Raw genomic sequence first — 26,317 nt, forward strand, 5'->3', positions numbered from 1 at the left:
AAAGGCAGCCTCTTCAACAAATGTTGCTGGGAAAAGTGGTTCTCTGCCTCAAGAATAATGAAACTAGATCCATGTTTGTCACCCTGTACTAGTATCAACTCAACATGAGTTGAGGACCTTAATATCAGACCTGAAACTCTGAAGTTAGTACAGGAAAGATCAGGGAATACTCTGGAAGCAATAGGTATAGCCAAGGACTTCCTCAATAGAACCCCAGCAGCTTAGCATCTATGAGAAAGGATGGACAAATGGAACTACATAAAATTAAAAAGTTTCTGCACAACAAAAGAAATGGTTCTAAATTGAAGAGAACACCCACAGAGTGGGAGAAATACTTGCTAGCTATACATCAAAGGACCAATAACCAGAATATACAGGGAGCTCAAAAAACTAAACTCTCTACAGATCAATGAACCAATAAAGAAATGGGCAACTGAACTAAACAAAGCTTTTTCAAAAGAAGAAATTCCAATGGCCAAAAAACACATGAAAAAATGCTCACCATCTCTGGCCATAAAGGAAATGCAATCAAAACCACACTAAGATTCCACCTCACCTCTGTTAGAATAGCTATCATCAAAAACACTAACAACAACAAATGTTGGTGAGGATGTGGGGAAAATAGAACCCTCATACACTGCTGGTTTGAATGCAAGCTAGTGCAACCACTGTGGAAAACAATATGGAGGCTTCTTAAAAAAACTAAACATACATCGGCCATATGATGCCGCAATCCCAACTCTTAGTGATATATCCAAAGGAATGCAACTCAGGTTACTCCAGAGGCACCTGCACACCCATGTTTATTGCAGAGCTATTCACAATAGCCAAGTTATGGGAACAGCCAAGATGCCCCACTACTGATGAATGGATTAAGAAAATGTGGAATTTTACTCAGCAATGAAGAAGAATGAAATCTTATCATTTGCAAATAAATGGATGGAACTGGAGAATATCATCTTAAACAAAGTTAGCCAGGCTCAGAAAGCCCAAAATTGTATGTTCTCCCTCATATGGGGACTTTAGATCTGAAACAAATGCATTAATATTGTTAGACATGTGTCACAAGCTAAAGGAACGACACAGACAGGAGAAATAGGGAAAGGTAAGAAACCCAAAACTTGAAAGTGTTTGATGTCCCCACTGCAGAGGAGCTAATACAGTAATCTTAAAATGACAGAGGTCAATATGGGCAGGTGACTGGGAAATCGTGAAGAGGTCAGGTAGAGATGAATCAATTTGGGTTGAAATACACTTGTGCATGGAAGCAATACTAGAAATCTTTCTGTATAGCTATCCTTATCTCAACTAGCAAAAACGCTATGTCTGTCTTATTATTGCTTATGTCTATTCTTCAACAGAATTGGAGAAAAGGGCAGAACAGGTTCTGCCTGGAATCAAGGTGGGTAGGGGAGAGATACAGAAGATGTGGTAGGGGAGGGAAATGGCCCAAACCATGTATGCACATATGAATAAATGAATAAAGAAAAAAAGTTTGTTCAAAGAAATCAATTATGTCAATTCTTACAGAAATATTATCCAGTGTTACATCTATACTTAGAAAAACATTATTTGTACTTTTACTTTAAATGATAAATTTTAAACATCATTTTAATGACATGAGGTCTATCAAGGGTTTATTTTTTAACGTCTTATCTTGCTGACCCCAATAATGACTATAGTTGTTTTGTGATAAATGATTTTAAATAATTTTTTAAATATAGGAAATAAGCAAATTAATAAAAAGCATTTATTTTATAGGCATATTTAAGCATTTAATCTTGCCTTCAAGATTACTTCTTAGTATATGCTGTGGGAAACTCAGGACCCCCAAAGCCTCTTGGAAAGGAGCAGAGTCACTGTAGCATTTGTGCAACAGCCCTAAGAGAGATTGCAACAGTACAAGAGGACAGTTGCTGAACTCCCCTGTTCTCTCTCTGTGTGGAACCCGGAAGACCCAGTTCCAAGAACATGATGTTCTGCACTTGGGCTCATAACCATAGCAATGTGACAGCCAATCCTAGTACAGAGGTCAAGAGAGACCTGGGGACTGCCATGTACTCCTTCCTGCTTTTCTGTACTGCTTAAATACTCTCTTCAGAAAATAAACTGCACATTGCTACCTGGCACAATCCTGAGTTCATGTCATTATTTGCTGCTCGAGCCCCCCAGACCAGAGTCAGAGCCCCCGCTGCAGCTGGAGTGCAGCAACATGCCACATGAACACATGAAAAGAAGGCACCTTATTATATTAAAGAATGATTTGTTCATCAGTCTTGACTATTAGATTTATCTTTATTTCAATATTCTGGAAAATATTGTAACATCACATTAGGAAGATTAGGGAAAGGACAAGCCATCATCTCCATCATCTCCATCTTCTAAATACTGTACCAGAGTTAAGATAATGTATAAAATTGATATAACAATTTGGTTATCATTCTGTTGACATTTACATTTCTTTCCTTGAAAACTGAGAATATGTTATAAAAATTGTTTCTTTACACTTTACTGTTTTTGTGATTGGTAATATGATTTGCAGTAATTTTCTTAGAATTTCATATTGGCTCAATAATGCATCATTGCCTTTAGTAGCTTTGATTCATTAACACTAGTTGACTGTTATGTTCAACATCATTTTTCTTTCTGGATTTTGGTAACAAAAACCTATGCTACTTAATCCAATCACATTGGTATTTATACTTCAGCCACTAATAATCCATTTATCCATTCACTTACTCACTTGATTAACAGATATTTATTTTCCACACAATTTCTCTATTCATTCAACCCTTGATGAGCTTAGTTTGTTTATATATCTTAGCTACAGTGAATAATGCTGTGATGAACAAGTATATTTACAACTTGACGATTTCATTTCCTTTGGGCGTATGTGAAGATGAGGACTTTTTTTGCATAATATGGGAGTTCTATTTTTAATTTTTTAAGGAACATCCACTACGCTTCCCACAATGGCTGCACCTACCAAGAGTACAAATGGCTGATAAATGTTCAATATCTTTAACCATAACAGATACACAAGACAAAATAACACTGAAAATCCATCTCACCTGAGTCAGAATGGCTGATCATAAAGCAAACAACAAATGCTAGTGACGATGAAGGGGAAAGAAAGAACCTTCATAATTTGATGATGAAAATGTGAATTAGTGCAGCCAGTATGGAGGTTCCTCAAGAAACATAAAATAGAACTATCGTATGATCCTCTATACCACTTTTGGGCATATGTCTGAAAGAAGGTAAATCAACATACAGTTGAGATACCTGCACACCCATGTGTATAGTAGCACTATTTATAATAACCAAGATATGGAGCCAGCCTAGATAACCAAAAATTAATGATTGGATGAAGAAAATGTGATATGTATATACAATCGAGTATTATTTAGTTATAAAGAATAAAATCATGTCATTTTCATAAAAAGAGATGAAACTGGAGGTCATTATGTCAAGCAAGATCAGCCAAGCTTATCTTATATAAGTGGTACTGTTTGGGGGAATGAGGGAACCAGCTAGTGGGAGGAGTGGGGAAAGGAGAGTGTCAAAGGGTGACTATTATAGAAGTGCATTATATGTGTGTGTGTGGGTACATAACACAGTGAAGTCCACCAAAAGCTGTTTAAAAGCAGGAGCAGGCAGGAGGGTGTTAAGAAAGAATAATATAGATCAGGTGAATCTGATCAAAGTTCATTATATGCATATTGTAAATATCACAATAACCCCCTGTGCACAATTCATTTGTGGTAATAAATTTTTTTGAAAAGACTTTGAGTTTTTATCTCAGCTCTAGTTGGGGAAAATTATTTCTTTTCTTTTTCGTTTATACCACCACCACTACCACCAATAATATGCAGCCCATGAGTACATTATAAATAAGTGAATAAATATAATAAATAGTTTTACCTTCATGTAGTATGCACTACATAACTGTCAATTGATTATTATTGAACTTTGTTATTATTTGTATCTCCACAAAAATTTATAATACCTTGCATGTAGTAAGGGACATGTTTTTTAATAAATGAAATACATTTTATCACTTCCCCATATTACTTGTTTAAGAAATTAATGATGCAGCCATGTCACATTCCTAACTGTGCCTGTCCCAGACTCCAGCAATTGAGTGAGAGGGTAGGTAAAAGACTAAATCAGTATCATATGATATTTCTCATATGTGGAATCTGGATCTAAAAATATGACATCAATGTAAAAGGAGGGCCATTTGGGAAGGAATCAGCAGGAGGGAGGAAGGGGAAAGGTGAGGGTGATGTGTGGGTGAAGATGATCAAAGTATGTTATATGTATGTATGGAAGTAGCGTAATGAAACCTACTGACAAATATAAAAAGAAGGGGTCAGTGGGAGTGGGAATAAGAAAAAGTAATAAAGTGGTGAACTTATTAAAGTTACTTTATATACATGTGGAAATATCACAGTGAAACAAATTATTGTATAATTAATATATGCTAATACAAAAGATTATAAATCATTCCTACTCATAGCACATCTGTTGAAGTTGTAACAACAGATGAGATGGGTAAACAGTAAGACCTTTGTAAGGGCTGGGTGATTTATATTTTCCTGGCACATGGACCAAACACAAAAGAGAGCTGATAATTTTCCTCACAATATTTGTTTAAAGGCAAAACTATCCTTAGATTTTGAATGTTCACCACAATTTTTAGCCTGAAGAACTCAAATGAAGCTTCCAGGTGTACAGGGACTCTCTCTCTCTCTCTCTCTCTCTCTCTCTCTCTCTCTCTCTCTCTGTGTGTGTGTGTGTGTGTGTGTGTGTGTGTGTGTGAGATTTCTATTTAGACAAAAACTGTGTTTGGACACATTGCATGTGAGACTAGTTTTCAACATGAAGGAAACTGATAAACTGGTCATGCATGTTTAGAGTCTACATCAACTCCCATAATTTTGCAACAGGTATGTTGTATATTACCTGTGCCCAGAAGCCCAGAATTTGCTGTTGGAAATGTGCCAGACTTTTATTTCAGCACTTAGATTTAATATTCTCAAGAGTCATTTGTGGCCCTCTGGATTGGAACATCATGGGATAATTTTTCTCTGGCTACAGTGATTTTGTCAATTTACATGTCACTGTGTTACTCTAGAAAGTCAGGTTTTAATCAACGTCAGATCATGTACCACTTAAGGAAACAGATGACACTATGATCTCTGCCCATAGGTTAAACTGTGAACTCACTTTAGTGTGAATTTACACTGAATTTGCTTGGAATGTCAAGGTTTCAAGTATCCTGGAGGTATCTTCACGCACTCAAGAGATTCTGTTGCTTTCCATGACTTTATTGTGCAAGAATCAAAAAATTAAATGTGACATGGGTGTAAAATGTAAGAGGAGACAGGAGCTGAATTTGTGCAAATCACATTTTCTCTTGAATGAAGGCAGAAAAATGGTGGAAGGAGAGTCTGAAGTAATAATTTGAGTTCAGCAAGACCTGCAACAAATAATGTCAGTTTAAGAATTTAGTTCACAGTATATTAATAGTTCTCACATGTAAACTTTAATTTAGATCACATTTTTATGTCTGTATCCAAGGATTTTATTCAATTAAATGTTTTATTTCAGATACTTAATACTGTCATAAAACAAGCAGAAAATAGTAGACTTCACCTAATATTTACACAAAGACATTGCCTTTTCCTTGCTTCTTTATAAGAGCTATATAGTAGTTGTAATCTAGGAATGTAGACTCATGAGCTTTGAACAAACATATTATTGAATAATGCTCTATTAAAACAATCACATAATAATAATTTTGGATAAATATGTAAGTACATATGAAATTTGTTTTCATTTACTATCTTATTTTCTAATAATTTTTATGTCAACTATTTATCTAGATCATTATCCAATTCTTAACAGATATGCTACTAAATAACAACTAAACAATTAATATGTATGGCAGTCAAGTAAATCTTCATTTTTCAGCAAATCAGTCCACATGGAAATAGATCACACAGTAAACTAGTTCCATTATCTGAAATTAAACACATTTGGTTTGGCTCCCATTTTGTACTTTCTACCTGTGATAGTTTACTTAACATCCTTAGTCCTGTGATTTTTTTTTCATTCTTAAATTTGAGGTAAAAATAAAGTCTGCCCCATATTGTTGTGATAAGTACCAACCAACATAATTATGAAATCTTATTATTATTTAGTACAGACTCAGAGAATTGGTTAAAAACACATTTTAGTATTAACTTTACTGACATGTTGTATTTTGCAGATTGATTAGATTCTAAAATTCTTCTATATATGCATTCCTATTTGAGGCCAATAGTAACCAAAATTATAAAAAAATGAAAGTTCAGAGAGTGATGACAAGCCTAAGGTTATTAGACAAAAATATATAAGAGGCTGGGTACAGTGACCTATAGCTGTAATCCCAGCTACTCAGGAGGTGGATATTGAGGCCAGGCCAGGCAAAAAGTTGCAGAGACCCCCCCCAACCTCAACCAATAAAATAGTGGACATGGTGGCACGTGCCTGTCATTCCAGCTATACTGGAGGTGTAAATAGGAGGATCAGGACCAGGCTGGCCCAGGCATAACTTGAGGCCCTACTTGAAAAATAGCTAAAGCAGAAAGGGCATGGCTCAAGTGTAGAGTGCCAGTCTAGCAAGTTCAAGGCCCTGAGCTCAAACCCCAGTAGAGAAAAAAAAAATAGGAAGAAAGAATAAAGAAGGTGGATGAGGAAGCCTTCTGTGGTCTATGCTAGTCCCGTAAGATCACAGACTGTATGTGGTATTTTAGATCATAATACATGTAGCCAATTTGATGGATTATAAGAAACACAAATTTTGTAACTTTCTCTGCAAAGTATTTCAGGTTCTTTGTGAAAATTTCTAATTTCTTAAGTTTTCTCTTTAAATTTTAGGGAGTTAATTACCTTCCCCAAAGTTTCAGATTATTTTAGGCCCTACCACTATCCTATTGATTAAAATAATAAATAGTGACATTTTGCATTACGTTTAATATTCTGAAAATATCCTTTTAACATTTATGCTTTTTTTTTTAAGTCAGGCATTATAAGTCTTCCATGGGTTTATCTTAGGAGAAATTTGTGATGCTTGATTTCATGAGTCCTTCCAGGAATGATGTCTGAAATAAAAGAATGCATGGGGAATATATCATTTCCTTTCACCCTGTTCATACCAAAATTAGAGTACAAGAACATTGTTATAGAATTAAAATGTATATACACTCATATTGTGTATTCATCTAAGAAATTCATTTTTGAGATAGAACCATCATGAGAGTGTTATCTACTATCTTACTTTACCATTATACTTTATGCATGAATAGGGATGAAGTAAAAATAACAGATACTAGGAGTTTTCCAACTGTCAGAGAAAAGTTTGATAAAATTCCCAATTTTCTTCACTTTGTAAAATAGGATTATTTTTCATTTCTTTTTGAAAAGGAATCTAATTGATCAGTATATGGTTATTCCAAATTAAAATTATGAGTCAATTTTTGCCTGTTTCCATAACATATCCATTTGTACTATTTTAGAATTTATGATTGTATTGATTAGCCCCCGGTTCTTGTCTGGATTGTTCATTTTTATCTTTTGTTCATTTACCTCTACTGTCTTCTTTGATGTTTCCTTAGTATTTTTATACCACAGTTGGAGTAACTGGGACTGTGGTAGTCTCAGGGGCGTTGGCGAACTGCGAGGAAGCTTCTGGAATGATGACGGTGCTCACTGCTGGCACAGTGGTCGGAACTGGTGTAGGCTCAACAGTAGCAATGGTATTGATGATAGGAATGTCAGTCTCATTTTGAATTTTCTTTGGAGGAGTGGCAATAAATGATGGGCGTGGATATGGGCGATGTATCATGGCAGACTGGGGGATATTTGGCAGTATTTGCCATTTGGAGATTTGGGCATGTGGGCCAAATACCAGTAGCCTTGAATAATATGGGTATGACATATATGGATTGCTAATTACATAATAGGGGTAAGGCATATATGGATTGTTAATTGATACAGGTTGTCTATGTTGATAGTAATTGGGTTGATAAAGAGGATTGTTATTCAGCACATAATGAATTGGGATTTGTTGGGTTCTTTTCTGATCAGATAATCTTTCATCATTTTTATGGCACTGCAAAAGAGTAAATTATGTAGAAAGGTATTATTATAGACCAATTTGCAAAGACACCTTGAATTAGTAATTTTTGAAATAATATAGTATTTGATTTTGAGTAAATACAATATTATTCTACAAGATATGGACACATATTTCCCTTTCAATTTATGATTCATATTAGGAAACTATATTTTCAATAATATTAAATATTTGTTTCAAAGAAATTAGATGAGGTTATCCATAATATAAAACACATTGACTAGACCTTGGCATATATGGAAAGTATTAAGTATATGCTGGATGTTATAAGCACAACACAGAAACATTTCATACCAAATTATGACATATGATATGAAAACACACACAACACACACATACATATGGACATATTCTCATCGCATATATGTAATTGCTCACAAGTTTTATTTATCTAGAGATTGACCTGAGGGATGGCAAGTTTTATTTTCTCTGAACTAATTATGGAGAATAGTCAAATGTGGAAGGATTTCTGAATTTAGACTTTGATTTTGTAAGTTTAATTTTCTCCACAAAAAAACAGGAAAGGAAATTTCTATTTTTATTTGCCTCTGTGCTACCAATTATGTGAATCCATAAAAATAATAACAATAGACCCTTCCGTATCAATACAAAAGAATCAGCAAACATTTCTCATGAAAGGAAACATATTTAAATGTACTCATTCAAACATATTTTGGAGCCATAAATATAAGTATATGAGAGCTATTAAATGATGGGTCAGAGAAAGGGTTTTCCCAAACCAATACTTAAAACATATATAGGAGAGAATATTAGACTTTACTTTTGTTCCCTTTCCCCCAATATAAAATACTAAGAGAGCTCTCTCATATTGCTAAATATACATGAAAACCAGACACAACAGAGCTTGGCTATACAAGGAAATGACTTTGATTGTAGAATCAACAATGAGGTTGATTCTATTACCTGTTGCTGAAATGATAGTTATTATTTTTAAATATTATTAGATTATTTCATGGAGATCAAATATCTATTTAGTTTTTAGATAGAAATCATGTTAATATTATTGCTTTTGACAGATTGTTATATTTGGAGTTCATGTTTCCAAGAGAAATAATTAAAATAAACTTACTGATAGTTGTGCCTGATTTTGCACCTCTGGTGTCTGAGGAGTTACAGAAAAGGAAATAATGAGAATTCAGAAGTCAAATAAAAAAGCAAAGCAGTACTTTAAATTTTAAATTAAATTAATTCATCATTTTTCATTTTCTGGCTTGGCTTGAAAATTATTTTATATTAAAGACATTAAATATTATATTCAGTATGTATATTTTGGGGAAGGGGATGTAACACATAAAAGATCATGTTGCAATGGTGACACATCTTACACAAAATTAATCTGTGTAATTTTGACAGTTTATAGGATTAAATAGTAAAATCTATAAACTTTAACTTTTCTTTTGAATTATTCATTCATGTCCCTGTGTCTTGAAGCCTTTGTGAAAATGGGAAGGAGAATTTGGGCATAAAGTAGGCTTAGATAGCTCAAGAAGAAGGTCACTATAGCGGGGACTCATGACTTTTTATGGTTTAAACTTGAACGCTTACTTCTCAAAGAGAAAACCCAAGTTCTTAACATGCAGGTGGCCATGGTAAAATCTAATTTCAAAAAATAAATGAAAGAAAAGAAATGCAAAAGTCATAGTAATTTTTAAGAGGAATTTTAACTTTAAGAATTTACCTAATAGATTTAAACCATGTCTAAATTTTAAAATAAGTGAAACATGAGTTACTGCTCTCTGATATTTTACAATCTGAGCAGGAAGACATATGCTATTATCTATGCTTGTTTCTTGTTCTTGCTGTTGGCAAATACAGTTCCTGGAATCCCTGAATGAACCCAACAGTAGCCAAACAGCAATGAAAACAAGTAAAAGAAAGAAAGAAAGAAAGCACAATTAAAAGCAAAAAACCAGAACCTTTTTCTTGGACCACCTTTAACATAGCATGTAATTCCAGACAGTGCCTACTAGTCTTAGAAGTATTCATGGACTTGGATTGGTGAAAAGGAGTCAGCTAGTGACATAATGAGGAAGAGTGTAACAAAGGACAATGTAATGATTAGACTACGAATGACAGAATTTGAAGGTCTTCAAAATAGGTTGAAAATATCAATTATTTAGTTTTCAGATAGGAGGAGGCATTTTAATATGATTGGCCTTTGTAGACATTACACTTTGGAGTTCTTATCTAACAAAGATAATTAATATAAACTTACTGTTGGTTCCTGGTATTGTACATCTGCAGCCTGGGGAGTTACAGAAAAAGAAGTGATGAGAAATAAGAAATTGAATCTTTAAAGAGATTGGAATATGAGAGAGATTGGAATTTAATTAAAGAATTTCTGATCCTGGAGTGTGATTTCTTCATTTATTATTCATGAATTATATTTAAAGCATTTTATAACTTCAAAACATTTAAAATATTATTTTCCCCAGAATGTATTTTTTCTGTATCATAGGAATTTGAAATATTTTCTGTAATAATGAAGTGTGATTTCTTACTTATGTTAATTAAATGAATATTGAGAAGACTATTATTTTAATTTTAAATAGAAATGGAATACAAAATTAGTATGCAGCTATTTTGTTCTATGAAGTATAACTGTAACTAGAAATTTCCATAATTGGAGCTCTTAAATAAAATTTTATTAAAGTCTTACTACCAATTGGTTATATGAAATTAACTCACCAAAAAAGTCAGGGTTAATGCTAAAATATTCACAACTAGAAGAAATCTCTTCATTATTGCACCTATAAAATAAATTTTAAAAAATTAAAAACATCTGTTACTAACAATTTAGGAGTGATTTGGGCATAACATTTACTTTGCATTAAGAAAACATTTATACAATGGACAATCTATTTTATCAAAAGTAGTGGAAACACCAAACTTAGAGTAAAATGTTTTTGAGTTTAATTTTTGACAATATTAGTGAAAGAGACTCATTACAAGTTTAATCATCTCTTCATTTAGTATACACCAAGAACCTATTAGGAATGAAATACTGTGCCAAATGTTGAGATTATGAAGGTGAATCTGATACAGGTCTTGCCAACAAATAACATCAACTTTACAGATGAGAGTTACAACATCCACCAATCAGTGAAAGAGGAAGGAAATCAGAAAAAGCTACAAAAGTGGTTTTCTACTAATAGAAAGTTTCAGTTAAAATCAGCAAAGTCTTCACGTAGAACAAGACATACAGGCAAGACCTGCCTCTGTAGAGTTTAATAGGGAGAGAAGCTTTTCAAGTAAAGGAGAAAATCTTGAGAGTGTCCACGGGCATTTCGATAGAAGAGTTGTATAAGAAGAGAAAGATAAAGTTAGAAACAAGATTTAGAAAAAAAAGGTAGCAATCAAATGCTGAGTTAAAGAGTGAGGTATGTCTTTGCAAACAATAGAAAAATGTGGCTCTGTACTAAAGACTGATGGGAGTATACATTCCTTCGGAGGACTGCGTTCTAATTCAGGCTTTGTCATAACTTGTGCATGGGCAGTTACTTTCCCTTCCACATGACTCACATTTCTGACCTGTAAAATAAGAGTTTGAACTAAGCCATTTCTAAAATTAGGTGATCCATGCTCAATCTAACAGCAATATTTAGGATGGAACAGAAAGTGGAGGGTTGTGAAACTGCATTTGGAATAATCTAAATCTACTCTAGTAATCATAAGTGATTCAATTAACTTTGTTTTAATGAGAAGTTTGGGAAATTCAGTGGCTTTGACCAAATTATTAAAAATAAATTAGACTTATTTTTCTAAACAGATACAGTGTTACATCTGCTTATTTGATTTTAATAAATTGTCTTTTTAATACTTAGGTACATTTTGTATTTGTGAAGGAAATACTATGTCTTACTGCAGTGTTATAATTACCCTACTTGTACCAACTTGAGTCACTGCAACTGAAATTTACAAAAGAGTTATAGACTCCATTTGCCTCTCCTTCTCAGGCGATTAAGAAGGCTGTACACTAAACAGACTTTGGAACTACCTCTAAAGCAATCACATTTGAACAACTTAAGCAAATACATGTGTCTTTGAGTGCATGGAGTTCCATATTAATTCTCTATTTGACAGTTACCTTTTAAGAATCATTGACTTGAGCTGAGTGTGGTGGCTCACACCTGTAATCCCAGCTCTTCACTAGGTGGAGAGCCTGGTCCCATGCCAGTCTCGGCTAAAATTAATTGGACTCCCATCTCAACAAGAAAACCCAATTTCCTGTCACCCCAGCTTTGCAGAAAGTACAAAAAGAAAGATTGCCATCCAGGTTGGGAGGGGGAAGGGAAATGAAAACAACAACAACAACAAAATACCCCCAAAACCAAAGAAAATTTTTTAAAAATTGAGAATTTACCTGAAAAAAACCCTAAAGGATAAATGGCTGGGGGTGTGACAAAAGTGGTAGAGCACCTGCCTAGCGAATTTGAGGGCTTAATTTCAAAACTTTAGAACAAAAATAATCATCGACTGAAAAATATCTTTTTATAGTGAATCACAGCCTCCTTTTCAATTTGCATTAAATGATGCATGCGCCCCCCCCCCCCAAATTCCTGAAAATGACAGCGGCTCCTCTCTTGTTAGCATAAACAGAAATCAGAGAGAAGACCAGGCTCTACATATCAGCTACTTAAATCAGGGAGTACTTGTATTTGCCCTGATCATTTGGTAAGGAGATATAGTTTGTGGTATTATAGAACTATTCATCTTTATGAAAGCATAATACTGTAACAAATAAAATTATGACTTTTAGATAGAAATAAAACTTGAAGGTAATTATGGTTCAATTTGGATTATAATTACAGTCCAGTTTCCCAAGAAGTTGACTCTCCACATTTGTCTTCAGGGGTTGGCTTATTATCTTAAGCACCAGCTTAGTTAAAACTCACGATGTCTAATGTAGCCAGTATCAAATACTGACTTTAAGTCAAAGTAACGGTAAAAATAAATTAGATTAAAACACCATCCAAAATACAAGTTTGAGTTACAAAGTAATATTAAAGTGGTGCTTGGATGTATTCAAGCATCACAAGAAAGGCTAAAAGAAAGAAAATGTGATTCTAAAATAACCTTGGTGATGTCCAACTAACTACTATGGAAGAGACTTGCTCTGGGCAGTCAGACCATTACCTTCACTTGTACCTGGGCAGGTCTTGTTTGGCAGTAGATCTTCTTTAGGCCTCTTAACTGAAGAGAAGATGCAAGATGAATAATTGAAGACTAAATATAGGGTATTATTACCTTGAGTCACCTATTTCCTTCCTACTTTTTACCCAATAAGATGTAGACAAAAGGAAAGATTTGAGGATAGCAAGGTTATCTTTGGGTCAATCTTAGGTAATGAAATGCAGATGGGGAAATATAGTTGCTAGTCCCAAGGCTTGAAAGAAGACTATTCATATATTCTTAAAGAATGAATCTTTTGTGCTTCATAAAAATGTAGAATTTTAAAAACTATTGCTTATTTTAATCCATTAATCTCACCTAAATGAACATAAATCTATTATTAAAATTAAAATATAGCTAGCCACAATATTTACATATTTTAAATGTTTCTTTTTAGTTTAACCTGAATTTCAAGTGACTTTACTCCTAAGATGGGCTGTGATTGGTTTTTTCTTTCCAGAATTCTGTCTATCTTATCTATCATCTATCTATCTATCCATCTATCATCATTATCTATCTATCATCTATTTATTAGTGTTGGGGATTAAACCCAGGGCCTTGCTCATGTTAGGCCGTTGCTCTACCACTGAGATACAAAAATTAGAAAACTGACCATCAGTTACACACCTAAGAATTCCTTTTTTAACAAAATAATTATATAAATTAATTACATAAATATAAATTTGGGAGATCATTTGCATTTCAGCTATAGCATATATTCAATATTTTCAGGGTATAAGCACTGAATTCATACTTATGGATTGTTTAACCTCATGAACAAACTGGAGTTTTAGATTTTTATATTTCAATAATGTAGGTGAACTATTTTATAGGTACAATATTAAATCATTGATTTGGGAATAATTGGTCTATTTTAAAACAGCTCCTTATTACTTAGAGTGTATATCATAAAACCATCAGTATGGTGAATACTTTATTAAAATGTAGCTGAACAAATAGTTTTCCTAGATAATTCAGGAAAGGGTCTTTTCTTTTACTTGCATTTCTCTGGGAGTAATGTTAATAGTGACTTCACTTTGGCTCTGAGGAGTGACCAGACTGAGGTATTCACAGGAATCAATATAGAACTTACAGAAAACAAACAAAAAACAGTACTGCCATTATAGATGTTTGTGCATTCCATCTGTTTCTCAGAACTATTGCATGTCTTAGAAAAGAACATTGTTCTGAACCCTAGAATACACATTTGACTTCTGTGTTGTACGATGAGACTATTTCTTAGAACAGTTGGTTTCTGCTGTTCAAGGAGAGATGGCAGAATTTCAAAATCTCTAAAACAAGCTGCAGAAGTGGTAAGAACAGACAGTTGGTCTGAGCTGTTTAGCACCCTGTTTTCATTTGGTTGTCGGGGTCTTGCAATAATTGGACGATTATAGTCTGGTCGATGTTCAAGTTGTCAAGGTGTTCTATTTCAGATGATAATTTCTTAGACATTGATTTAAGAGTAATACGATTTTCATCTGAGCATTTACTTAATTACAAGTACCTGAGTCTCAGAACATTATTTAAAAGTTAAAAAAAATTGGTTTAATAGGAAAATATAATACAAGAATGCCTGGAAATGATAGAAATTCTTTCCACTGCCCAACCCCCAATTAAGAGAGAAGCATTTCTGGAATGGGGCTAGTCATCGCTTCAACCATTAATATGGCTTTTATAGGGGATTTGCAAAACTGGACTTTATTCTCCAAGCACATACATTTTTTCAGGCATTTAGGGATAAATCAACAACCAAAGTAGGCAAACATTCCTGCTCTTGTGGAGCTCATAGTCTAACATTTACTTAACTACTACTGACATTGGACATACTTTGTACATACTGATCTAAGGAAATCTAGGAGAGCTAAAGAGTTTTGAGTGACTGAAGCTGAGTTTTTGAGTTGAACTAAGTAAACTCAAATGGAGCTATCCAAATATATAGTGTTTTTCAAAGAAAAGCAAAAGGAAAATCAGAACTCCTACACTCTTACATCTCCAGGAAAATGAGATCCTGCTGAACAAGGCCCCAAAGCATGGATTTTTCATAATCTAAAACAAATTCACCAGCCTTGGTCTGTAAACCTGCTTCTAAACATCCTTAAACTATGAAAAGAGTACTAGCAAGTCTTCCCAGGCAAACTGCAGCTTCTGCTTGTCCTGGTGTTGATAATTAATGTGTATTGATACAACTGTCCACACAGTGGGACTGGGTAAGGAAGCTACTGTGAGTTCAGAAGTTTATATTTAAAGTCTTGTGCATAAAAACATTTTGTAATAAGTGAAGTGGTGATTATTGACTCATACATTCTTTTACTGTTAACAACTTTTTGTTATTCTGCTAGCTGTTCTTACATCTGATTGGAACATTATTTTCTCTTTGTTGTGGTGTACAGATGCATGCAGTTTTATTTCATGCTCCATTTTACTTCTCAGCCCTCTCATTAGCATCAGGCTAATCTCAGTACTTTACTGTGTTTTTAAAGTACAATGTTTCTGGCAGCAGTTGTAATGTAAATGACTAACATACTGTTCTATATGTTTATTAAAGTATCAGAAAACTGGCATTTTAGTGAGGACATTTTTATGCTTCAGAAATCTTTGGTATATGTGAAAATCATGGAAAAATAGTGTAAGTTACTCTTAAAACTATCATCATTATAGCAAAATGGAATATTAAGGTTTTTCTCTCCTACATTTAATTCACTTGCATCAACAACAATCACACATATACAATTTTCATTATGGAAAAGCACTTTTGGGAGTATAATAGGCAGCCACAATCTCTATTTGCAGAGAACATTTAAAGAGAGGGTGCTTTCTCTCAAACACTTAGCAAGACTGTTTTGAGACTGTGAAGAGATATTTGATGTCAGCTGGACCCAAGAATGAATATCATTATGACTTCAGCATTAATACACACCTAAATTAATGCTTTAGTAGTGTTTAAGGGCTTAAGATTTCTGAGGTCACAATAAGGACATAGGTAAAAGAAGATATAACGATATAACCAAGAAAAATTTCAATTTATATGAAGTATTAGCTCTCCAATATGATCCTAAGGCCTTCTGTGAGCCTGTCTTATATTTGTAATAATAGGCCTTTCATTCCTTTAACATCACTTAACATAAACAGCCTTGTCAATGACAAACATCACACAACAAAAATCATGTAGCCAAATCTAGAGTTAATGATTAGATCTTTCTCAATTTTTTTTTTCTTTTGGCAGTACTAGAGTTTGAACTCAGGGACTTGTACTTGCTAGTAAAGCAATCTAACACTTGCTCCATCCTCCAACTCTTTTTTCTTCAGTTTGTTTTTCAGTTAAGGTGTTGTGTTTTTACCAGGGTCTGGCCTTAGACCATGATCTCCCTGGCTCTATTTTCTTAGTTGCTAGGATTACAGACATGAGCCACTATGCCTGGCCTTTTAAAACAATTTTGTAGTAGCCTTTGGCATTCTGATTTGTCTTTCTGGCTTGTAATTCTTTTGTTTTTTCTTCTCAAATCACTGGCTGTTCTTAATTTCTCTTATTTTCCTCCAACTCTAAGACAAAGTCTTTCAAGACTCAGGGACTCTTCCTGAGTGCACCATACCTCTATCTTTGTGTGTGTGTGTTTGTGTGTGTGTGTGTGTGTGTGTGTGTGTGTGTTTTGGAGATCTTGGCTTTTTTCTTTTTTCTTTCTTAAAATTTTAATTTTATTCATATGTGCATACAATGTTTGGGTCATTTCTCCCCCCCTTACTCCCACCCCCCCTTACCCCCCCCGCTCCCTCCCTTACTCCCTCTTACCCCTCGCTACCAGGCAGAAACTATTTTGCCCTTATCTCTAATTTTGTTGAAGAGAGAGTATAAGCAATAATAGGAAGGAACAAGGGTTTTTGCTATTTGAGATAATGATAGCTATACAGGGAGTTGACTTGCATTGATTTCCTGTGCATGTGTATTACCTTCTAAGTTAATTCTTCTTGAACTAACCTTTCTCTAGTTCCTGGTTCCCTTCTTCTATTGGCCTCAGTTGCTTTAAAGTAATTTCTCTGTGTTGAGGGCAACAAATGCTATCTAGTTTTTTAGGTGTCTTACCTATCCTCATACCTCCCTTGGGTGCTCTCGCTTTATCAAGTGATCAAAGTCCAGTCCCCTTATTGTGTTTGCCCTTGATCAAATGTCCACATATGAGAGAGAACAAATGATTTTTGGTCTTTTGGGCCAGGCTAACCTCACTCAGAATGATGTTCTCCAACTCCATCCATTTACCTGCGAATGATAACATTTCATTCTTCTTCATGGCTGCATAAAATTCCATTGTGTATAAATACCACATTTTCTTAGTCCATTCGAGAGTGGTGGGGCATCTTGGCTGTTTCCATAACTTGGCTATTGTGAAAAGTGCCGCAATAAACATGGGTGTGCAGGTGCCTCTGGAGTAACCTGTGTCACAGTCTTTTGGGTATATTCCAAGAGTGGTATTGCTGGATCATATGGTAGATCAATGTTTACATTTTTAAGTATCCTCCAAATTTTTTTCCAGAGTGGTTGTACTAGTTTACATTCCCACCAACAGTGTAAGAGGGTTCCTTTTTCCCCGCATCCTTGCCAACACCTGTTGTTGGTGGTGTTGCTGATGATGGCTATTCTAACAGGGGTGAGGTGGAATCTTAGTGTGGTTTTAATTTGCATTTCCTTTATTGCTAGAGATGGTGAGCATTTTTTCATGTGTTTTTTGGCCATTTGAATTTCTTCTTTTGAGAAAGTTCTGTTTGGTTCACTTGCCCATTTCTTTATTGGTTCATTAGTTTTGGGAGAATTTAGTTTTTTAAGTTCCCTATATATTCTGGTTATCAGTCCTTTGATGTGTAGCTGGCAAATATTTTCTCCCACTCTGTGGGTGTTCTCTTCAGTTTAGAGACCATTTCTTTTGCTGAGCAGAAGCTTTTTAGTTTTATGAGGTCCCATTTGTCTATGCTATCTCTTAGTTGCTGAGCTGCTGGGGTTCCATTGAGAAAGTTCTTACCTATACCTACTAACTCCAGAGTATTTCCTACTCTTTCCTGTACCAACTTTAGAGTTTGTGGTCTGATATTAAGATCCTTGATCCATTTTGAGTTAATCTTGGTATAGGGTGATATACATGGATCTAGTTTCAGTTTTTTGCAGACTGCTAACCAGTTTTCCCAGCAGTTTTTGTTGAAGAGACTGCTATTTCTCCATCGTATATTTTTAGCGCCTTTGTCAAAGACAAGTTGGTTATAGTTATGTGGCTTCATATCCAGGTCCTCCATTCTGTTCCACTGGTCTTCATGTCTGTTTTTGTGCCAGTACCATGCTGTTTTTATTGTTATTGCTTTGTAATATAGTTTGAAGTCAGGTATTGTGATACCTCTGGCGTTGTTCTTTTGACTGAGTATTGCCTTGGCTATTCTTGGCCTCTTGTGTTTCCATATAAATTTAACAGTAGATTTTTCAATCTCTTTAATAAATGTCATTGGGATTTTGATGGGAATTGCATTAAACATGTAGATTGCTTTTGGGAGTATAGACATTTTTACTATATTGATTCTACCAATCCATGAGCATGGGAGAGCTGTCCACTTTCTATAGTCTTCTTCAATCTCTTTCTTCAGAAGTTTATAGTTTTCCTTGTAGAGGTCATTCACATCCTTTGTTAAGTTTACACCTAGGTATTTGATTTTTTTTTTGAGGCTTTTGTAAATGGAATTGTTTTCATATATTCTGATGATTTTTCTATGTTGATTTTATATCCTGTTACCTAGCTATAGCTATTGATGGTGTCTAGGAACTTTTAAGTAGAGTTTTTTGGGTTTTTAAGGTATAGGATCATATCGTCTGTAATAGGGATATTTTGATACTTTCTTTACCTATTTATATTCCTTTTATTCCTTCTTCTTGCCTAATTGCTCTGACTAGGAATTCCAGTACTATGTTGAATAGGAGTGGCAATAGTGGGCATCTTTGTCTAGTTCCTGATTTTAGAGGGAATGGTTTCAGTTTTTCTGTGTTAAGCATAATGCTGGCTGTAGGTTTGTCATATATAGCTTTTATAATGTTGAGGAACTTTCCTTCTATTCCTAGTTTTCTTAGAGCTTTTATTGTGAAATGGTGTTAAATTTTATTAAGGGCTTTTTCTTCATCTATTGAGATTATCAAATGGTTTTTGTCTTTGCTTCTGTTAATGTGGTTTATTATGTTTATTGATTTTTGTATGTTGAGCCACCCCTGCATTCCTGGGATGAAGCCTGCTTGGTTGTGGTGAGTAATCTTTTAGATGTGTTGTTGAATTTGGTTTGCCATTATTTTATTGAGGATTTTACACCAATTTTCATTAAGGAGATTGGCCTATAGTTCTCCTTTTTGGAGGTGTCTTTGCCTGGTTTTGGGATAAGTGTAATACTGGCTTCATAAAATGTGTTAGGCAGTTTTCCTTCCCTTTCTATTTAGTGGAACAGCTTAAGGAGGGTTGGTATTATTTCTTCTTTAAAGGTCTGATAGAATTCAGCAGAGAATCCATCACGTCCTGGACTTTTCTTTTTGGGGAGACTCTTGATTGCTGCTTCAATTTCCTTTTGTGTTATAGATCTATTCAGGTGATTAATTTCCTCTTGGTTCAGTTTTGGATGATCATATGTATCTAGATATCTGTCCATTTCTTTAAGATTTTCAAATTTATTTGAATATAGGTTCTCAAAGTAGTCTCTGATGATTTCCTGGACTTCCATGGTGTTTGTTGTTATCTCCCCTTTTGCATTCCTGATTCTACTAATTTGGGTTTTTTCTCTCCTCATTTTAGTCTGGTTTGCCAGGGGTGTGTCGGTCTTGTTTATTTTTTCAAAGAAACAACATTTTGTTTCATTAATTCTTTGTGTGGTTTTTTGGTTTCTATTTCATTGATTTCAGCTCTTATTTTTATTATTTCTCTCCTATTTGTTTTGGGATTTGCTTGTTGTTTTTCTAGGAGTTGAGATGTATCATTAGGTCATTGATTTGGGATCTTTCAGTGTTTTTAATATATGCACTCATGGCTACAAACTTTCCTCTCAGGACTGCCTTTGCCGTGTCCCATAGGTTTCTGTAGGTTGTGTTTTCATTTTCATTGACTTCCAGGAACTTTTTATTTTCTCTTTTATTTCATCAATGACCCATTGTTCATTAAGGAATGTGTTATTCAGTTTCCAGCTGTTTGCATGTTTTTGTTTTTATTTTTGTTGTTGAGTTCTAGTTTTATTGCATTGTGATCAGATAGAATGCATGGTATAATTTCTATTTTCTTATATTTGCTGAGGCTTGCTTTGTGCCCTAGGATATGATCTATTTTGGAGAATGTTCCATGGGCTGCTGAGAAAAATGTATATTGTGTAGAAGTTGGATGAAGTGTTCTGTAGACATCAAGTAGGTCTATTTGATCTATGGTATATTTTAGATCTAGGATTTCTTTATTGATTTTTTGTTTGGATGACCTATCTATTGAAGATAATGGTTTGTTAACGTCTCCCACGACCACTGTGTTGGAGTTGTTATATGCTTTTAGGTCTTTCAGGGTATGTTTGATGAAATTGAGTGCATTGACACTGGGTACATATAGGTTGATAATTGTTATTTCCTTTTGGTCTATTTCCCCTTTTATTAGTATGAAATGTCCTTCTTTATCTCGTTTGATCAATGTAGGTTTGAAGTCTCCTTTGTCAGAGATAAGTATTGCTACTCCTGCCTGTTTTTGGGGGCCATTGGCTTGGTAAATCTTCTTCCAGCCTTTCATCCTAAGCTTATGCTTATTTCTGTCGGTGAGATGGGTGTCCTGTAAGCAACAAATTGTTGGATCTTCCTTTTTAATCCAGTTCGTCAAATGGTGCCTTTTGATGGGGGAATTAAGACCATTTACATTAAGTGTTAGTACTGATAGGTATGTGGTGATTCCTGTCATTTAGTTGTCTTAGTTGTTTGAAAGGTTGATTGTGTGTACCTAAGTTGAGGTTACTCTCTACTTTCTTGCTTTTTCTTTTCTTGTAGTTTGGTGCTGCCTGCCCTTTCATGGTTATGTTGGGCTTCACTTTCTGTGTACAGAATCCCTTGAAGAATCTTTTGTAGTGGTGGCTTTGTGGTCACATATTATTTTCGTTTCTGCTCATCACGGAAGACTTTTATTGCTCCATCTATTTTGAATGATAGTTTTGCTGGGTAGAGTAGCCTAGGGTTGAAGTTATTTTCATTCTGTGCCCAGAAGATCTCACCCCAAGCTCTTCTTGCTTTTAATGTTTCTGTTGAGAAGTCTGCTGTGATTTTGATGGGTTTACCTTTGTATGTTATTTGTTTTTTCTCTTTTACAGCCTTCAAGATTCTTTTTCAGGTCTTTGAACTTGCTGTTTTAAGAATATGCCATGCAGTAGTTCTATTTTGGACTGGTGTTTTTGGTGTTCTGGAGGCCTCTTGCATCTGTATGGTAATAGATTTCTCTAGATTTGGGAAATTTTCTGTTTTTATTGTTGAATCTATTATGCATTCCCTTTGCTTGCACCTCTTCTCCTTCTTCAATGCCCATGATTCTCAGGTTTGGTCTTTTGATAGAGTCGGTGAGTTCTTGCATTTTCCTTTCACATGTCTTGAGTTGTTTAATGAATAGTTCTTCAGTTTTTCCTTTAATTACCATTTCATCTTTGAGTTCTGAGATTCTGTCTTCTGTTTGTTCTGTTTTGCTGGTTTGGCCTTCCATTTTGTTTTGCAATTCTGTTTCGTTCTTCATTCTGAGATTTTCCATATCCTGAGTCTTTTCCTCTTTAATGTTGTCTGTTTTCATCCTGAGTTCATTTATCTCTTTATTAATTGTGTTCTTTGTTTCATTTTGGTGTTTATACAGTGCTTCTATGGTTTCTTTTATTTCTTCTTGTGCTTTCTTCAAATTCTCTATTTTTTGTTGTCTTGGAATTTCTTGAGTGTCTCCTGTACATTTTGGTTGACCATATCCAGTATCATCTCTATAAAATTTTCATTTATTACCTGTAGGATTTATTCTTTCAGATTATTTTAGTGGGCTTCATTGGGTTCTTTGGCATAGTTTATCTTCATTTTGTTGGAGTCTGGATCTGAGTTTCTGTTTTCTTCATTCCCCTCTGGTTTCTGTACTATTTTTTTGCTGTGGGGAAACTGGTTTCCCTGTTTTTTCTGTCTTCCCATCATTGCCCTTGGTATTGTTATTGTCCCTGTACTGTGTGTAATTAAGTATTTTCTAGCTTGTAATAATAACAATGGTGATATTTAGAATTGAAGAGTGAGAGGAGAGGGAAAGCAAATAAGGTAAAGAAAAAGGGAAAAACAATAATGAAGTAAAAACACAAACAAACAAACAAAAAGTTTCAAAGAAATAAACAGGGAGAGCTAAGCATACTAATCAACAGTAAGCTAAACAGGCATTAGAGAGACAGAGAGAGAACTGAAAAATAAAATTAAAAAAAGTCTCCAAGTTCAAATGCAATAAAGTTTCAGTCTTAATAATTTTGGTGTTAGTCCCTCAACCTCCAATCCTGGAGATGGTGTCTCAGTATTAGTTTTGTCATTGTCTCATCAAAGGGGAAAAAACCCAAAAAAACCAAAATAACAACAAAAAAATACCACAAAGTGTCCCAAGTTCAAATGCAATACAGTTTCAGTAAGTTTTTCAGCATGCAGGTGTAGTTTGGTTGTTGTCTCATCAAAGGAAGAGAAAAAAAAAAGAGTCTGGAGATGGCTTTGTGAATGTCTATCTGAGGTTGTGGCTCACCTGCCCGCTGCTTGTCAGCCTGCTATTGCTGGAGGCTTTATTTATGCAGATGTTAGGAGTGACCTTAACACTCACCAAGCCCCTCAGGCTTTGTTTATTTAGAGTTCTCCTGGGCATGACCACCACTGTTACAGGCTTTTCCCTTTCCAAGCACACTGGGGGAGGTGATGCTACAGCTTCTTTTCAGGCCGGCTTGGTTATTTACTGTTCACATGGGAAGTGGGCCTTCCTCCCTCTCCTGTGGAGTTTTCCTCCCACTGCCACCATTACAAGCTTTCCTGTTCCTGCTTGCTGGGTGTGTGCCGCCACTCCTGCCTTCTCCAGCCAGCTTGTTTATTTACAGTTCTGTTTGGGATTGCCCCTCTCCCCCTCTTTGGCTCTCAGGCACCCTATTCTTTTTGCTATGTGTGTTTATTATTCAGTTTTTTTTTCCCTGGGTGGGGGTTGGTCTGTCCAGGGGGCTATGCTGATCTGGCCCAGGGTTGTCTGTGGCAGTACTGTGTGCCTCTTAGCTCACCTTGTGGTCTGCATCTTTCCAAGCAGTCTTGGAGCTGGCGTTGGCGGCGCAGGAGCCCTCCTTGTTTCTCCATTTAACGTGGAGTGGGGATGCTATGCGTGGGCTGGGGGTGTGGAGGAGTCAAAGTTTTGCCTCTTCTCGGTGGTTTTTTCCTGTAAGATGTATCTCCAGCATCTCTCCCAGAGTTTACTTTAGGAAGCACGCTTTCTGCTTCCTCTCTCTAGTCACCATCTTGGAATCCTCCCCCTCTATCTTTTTTGTTTTTCTTTATAATTAGTATCATTCTAGTTAACTTACTCCATTCCTGTTGACTTAAATACTGTCAACATGCTGTTGACATCATTGAAATCCAGGTCTAGGTATGCAGCAGCTTTTTAACAGCTCCACCAGTATGTGTAATAGACACTCCAAACTTGTAAACAAAGCAAAATATTTATTCTCTAAATACATCTTTTTTTAAAACTAGTTTTCTACCAGCCTTTTTTTCTTAAATAGTGCTATGGATTTCCAGTGACTCAAGAGAAAATCCTAAGGCTCAGCTTTTGACTTTTTCCCCTAATAACCCATGAGAAGAATTATAAGCCTTATCTTAACAATATACACAGAATTTGTCACTATGTTGTAATCTTACCTATGTTACCCTAGTCCCAACAAATGCATTTCACATCTGAACCATACCAGTGGTTGTATTTTTGGTCTCTTTACATTCATTTATCATACAATCATTCTTCACACATTTATAAAAAATTTACTTTTTTGAATATATATATATATGATATACTTACTCTTCTGTTTAAAAAAGTTCCCTATGGCATTTAGAACACGTTCCAAACTCCTTACCAAGGCCCATAGATTTTTCTGTGATTTTATCTTGCTCTCTCTTATCTTATGTTGTACCACTTTTTCCTCTTACTATAGGCCAGCTTTGATGACGTTTCTGTTCCTAGAAGGTGTGAAATTCTTTCCTGAATCAGGAGCTTTCCCTTTCTATTTATAATCCCTGGAATGTTCTTATCTAACTTCTTCTTGTCAGTGTCTCCTTTTCATTATTTAGGTTTCAACTCAACTTTCTCCTTTTCGGAGAATATTTCCTTGGCACCCTTTCTAAAGAGTTACTTCTTTATCACTCTTATTTTTTATTTTCTTCATGATATATCACAATATGATTTTCCTTTTACTTATATGTGTTCTTTTACTATTATGTGTTCTTCCACTAGAAAATCTCCCACTCTATGAACCTATATCTGGCACATATTAGACACTAAAATATTTGTTTAGCAAATAATTTATTATTTAGATTATTTGTTTAAGTTGTGAATTCTGGTCTGAATCAGAATTTTTAGGGGAGGAATGTCCTTGGAAATATGCATAGTTAATAAGTACCTCAGTAATTTTATACAAGATGAAAGTTTGGGAATCACTGGTTTCTTTAGGATGAGGTAAGAACCTCCTTTAGGATGAAGGGCAGGCATATTAGCTACTTTCAACTGAAATTCTAATTTACTTCATAGAAGAGCTATATATGTGGATAAGACCTGGATTTTTCTCAGATTGGTTCTTCTGTGAAAGCAATAGGACTAATCTCCCTCTGTCAGAAAAGAGGGTTTTTAGGTGGGCTCTCATCTAGAATGACTGCAGCAAGGACTTAGTGTTGCCTTTTGCTTTCTTTCATTCTGACACTAATATCTTGCATACTTGGGGAAAGCTAGAAACTAGAAACTTTCTTAAGCTGTTGGAGGAAACATGCTTCAGTTGTCAATGCTTTTTACCTTGTTCTATTGCTGTTAGCTGCCTTTAGTTATCTTAGTTTAACCCAATGTGTTTGGCCAGAAGTTTCAATTTGGCATTTTTGAATTGACCTAGAGAAATACTACCTTTTGAATATATTATTTGTTGATATAAAAAAATCATTCAAGTGATATTTTATCTCCATCTGTATTAAAAGCTAATAGAAATGTTATTTTCTGAACAAGAATATCAAGATCTTAACACCTTCCATTTTGCTTCTCAGAAGCAAAATTAAGAGAACTTTATATATTTATTAGAAATCAGTTCTAAAATATTTTATTCCCATTTTTTTCTCTTTTTTACTTTACCAAATATAGATGAACATATTAAATATATCTATTGAGGGCTGGGGATGTGGCTCAGTGGTGGTCGAGTGCTTGCCTAGCTTTCTGGAGATGTTGAGTTTAATCCCATGCTTTAGGAAACTAAAAAACAAAATAATAGTGAGTATAAGTTTACTTGTTTATTAAAATTTATTTAGCATTTAATATGTGCTTATCTACCTCTCAACAACTTATTTTTCCAGTAAGGTTCAGCTCAAAGTCACCTTTGGGACCTTTCCTAATTTTAGTAGATAGAACTAATTTCCCCTGTGAGCTCTCTTGCCCCCTTTTAAACTGTGATTGATTTGTTGGGATGCTTTATTACACTTGTTGAAGTTGTATAGATGTTTATCTCCCTCTAGTAGACTGTAAGATCATTAAAGGTGAAAAATAAAACTTTTTGTCCAAATTCCCAAGGTTTAGCACAAAAATTGTCACAAAACAGTTATGTGGCTCTCCATATTCCTAGTTCAACATTTATGAACTCAACCAACTGAAAATTCAAACTACTTGGAAAGTACAAACCTTGCCTCATTGTGAGCAC

General features: G+C 34.8%; 1 protein-coding gene and 1 long non-coding RNA gene across 2 annotated transcripts in view; one reads left to right on the plus strand and one right to left on the minus strand.

Moving 5' to 3' along the window:
• Nucleotides 1-26,317, plus strand: part of LOC141410961 (uncharacterized) — a 186,422-nt gene that overhangs the window by 82,662 nt on the left and 77,443 nt on the right. The gene's annotated exons all lie outside the window — the stretch shown is intronic.
• Csn3 (casein kappa) lies at nucleotides 7,654-13,523 on the minus strand. The gene is made up of 5 exons (XM_074042061.1): nucleotides 13,343-13,523; nucleotides 10,895-10,956; nucleotides 10,422-10,451; nucleotides 9,276-9,308; nucleotides 7,654-8,161 (listed from the first exon to the last, which is right to left on the minus strand). Exons 2-5 carry the CDS (start codon nucleotides 10,946-10,948, stop codon nucleotides 7,670-7,672), a joined length of 609 nt encoding a protein of 202 aa, XP_073898162.1. The 5' UTR covers nucleotides 10,949-10,956; nucleotides 13,343-13,523; the 3' UTR covers nucleotides 7,654-7,669.

Source organism: Castor canadensis, chromosome 9 (assembly GCF_047511655.1).
Source record: "Castor canadensis chromosome 9, mCasCan1.hap1v2, whole genome shotgun sequence".
NCBI classification, from domain to species: domain Eukaryota; kingdom Metazoa; phylum Chordata; class Mammalia; order Rodentia; family Castoridae; genus Castor; species Castor canadensis.

What these genes read in the sequence shown, in the direction of transcription:
- Csn3 (XM_074042061.1), bottom strand. Translation starts at nt 10,948, where the DNA reads ATGAAGAGATTTCTTCTAGTTGTGAATATTTTAGCATTAACCCTGACT. An exon ending in TACAATACCAGGAACCAACA is followed by an intron (nt 9,309 to 10,421) that starts GTAAGTTTATAT and finishes GTAACTCCTCAG; the next exon opens with ACACCAGAGGTGCAAAATCA. An exon ending in AAAATCAGGCACAACTATCA is followed by an intron (nt 8,162 to 9,275) that starts GTAAGTTTATTT and finishes ACTCTTTTGCAG; the next exon opens with TGCCATAAAAATGATGAAAG.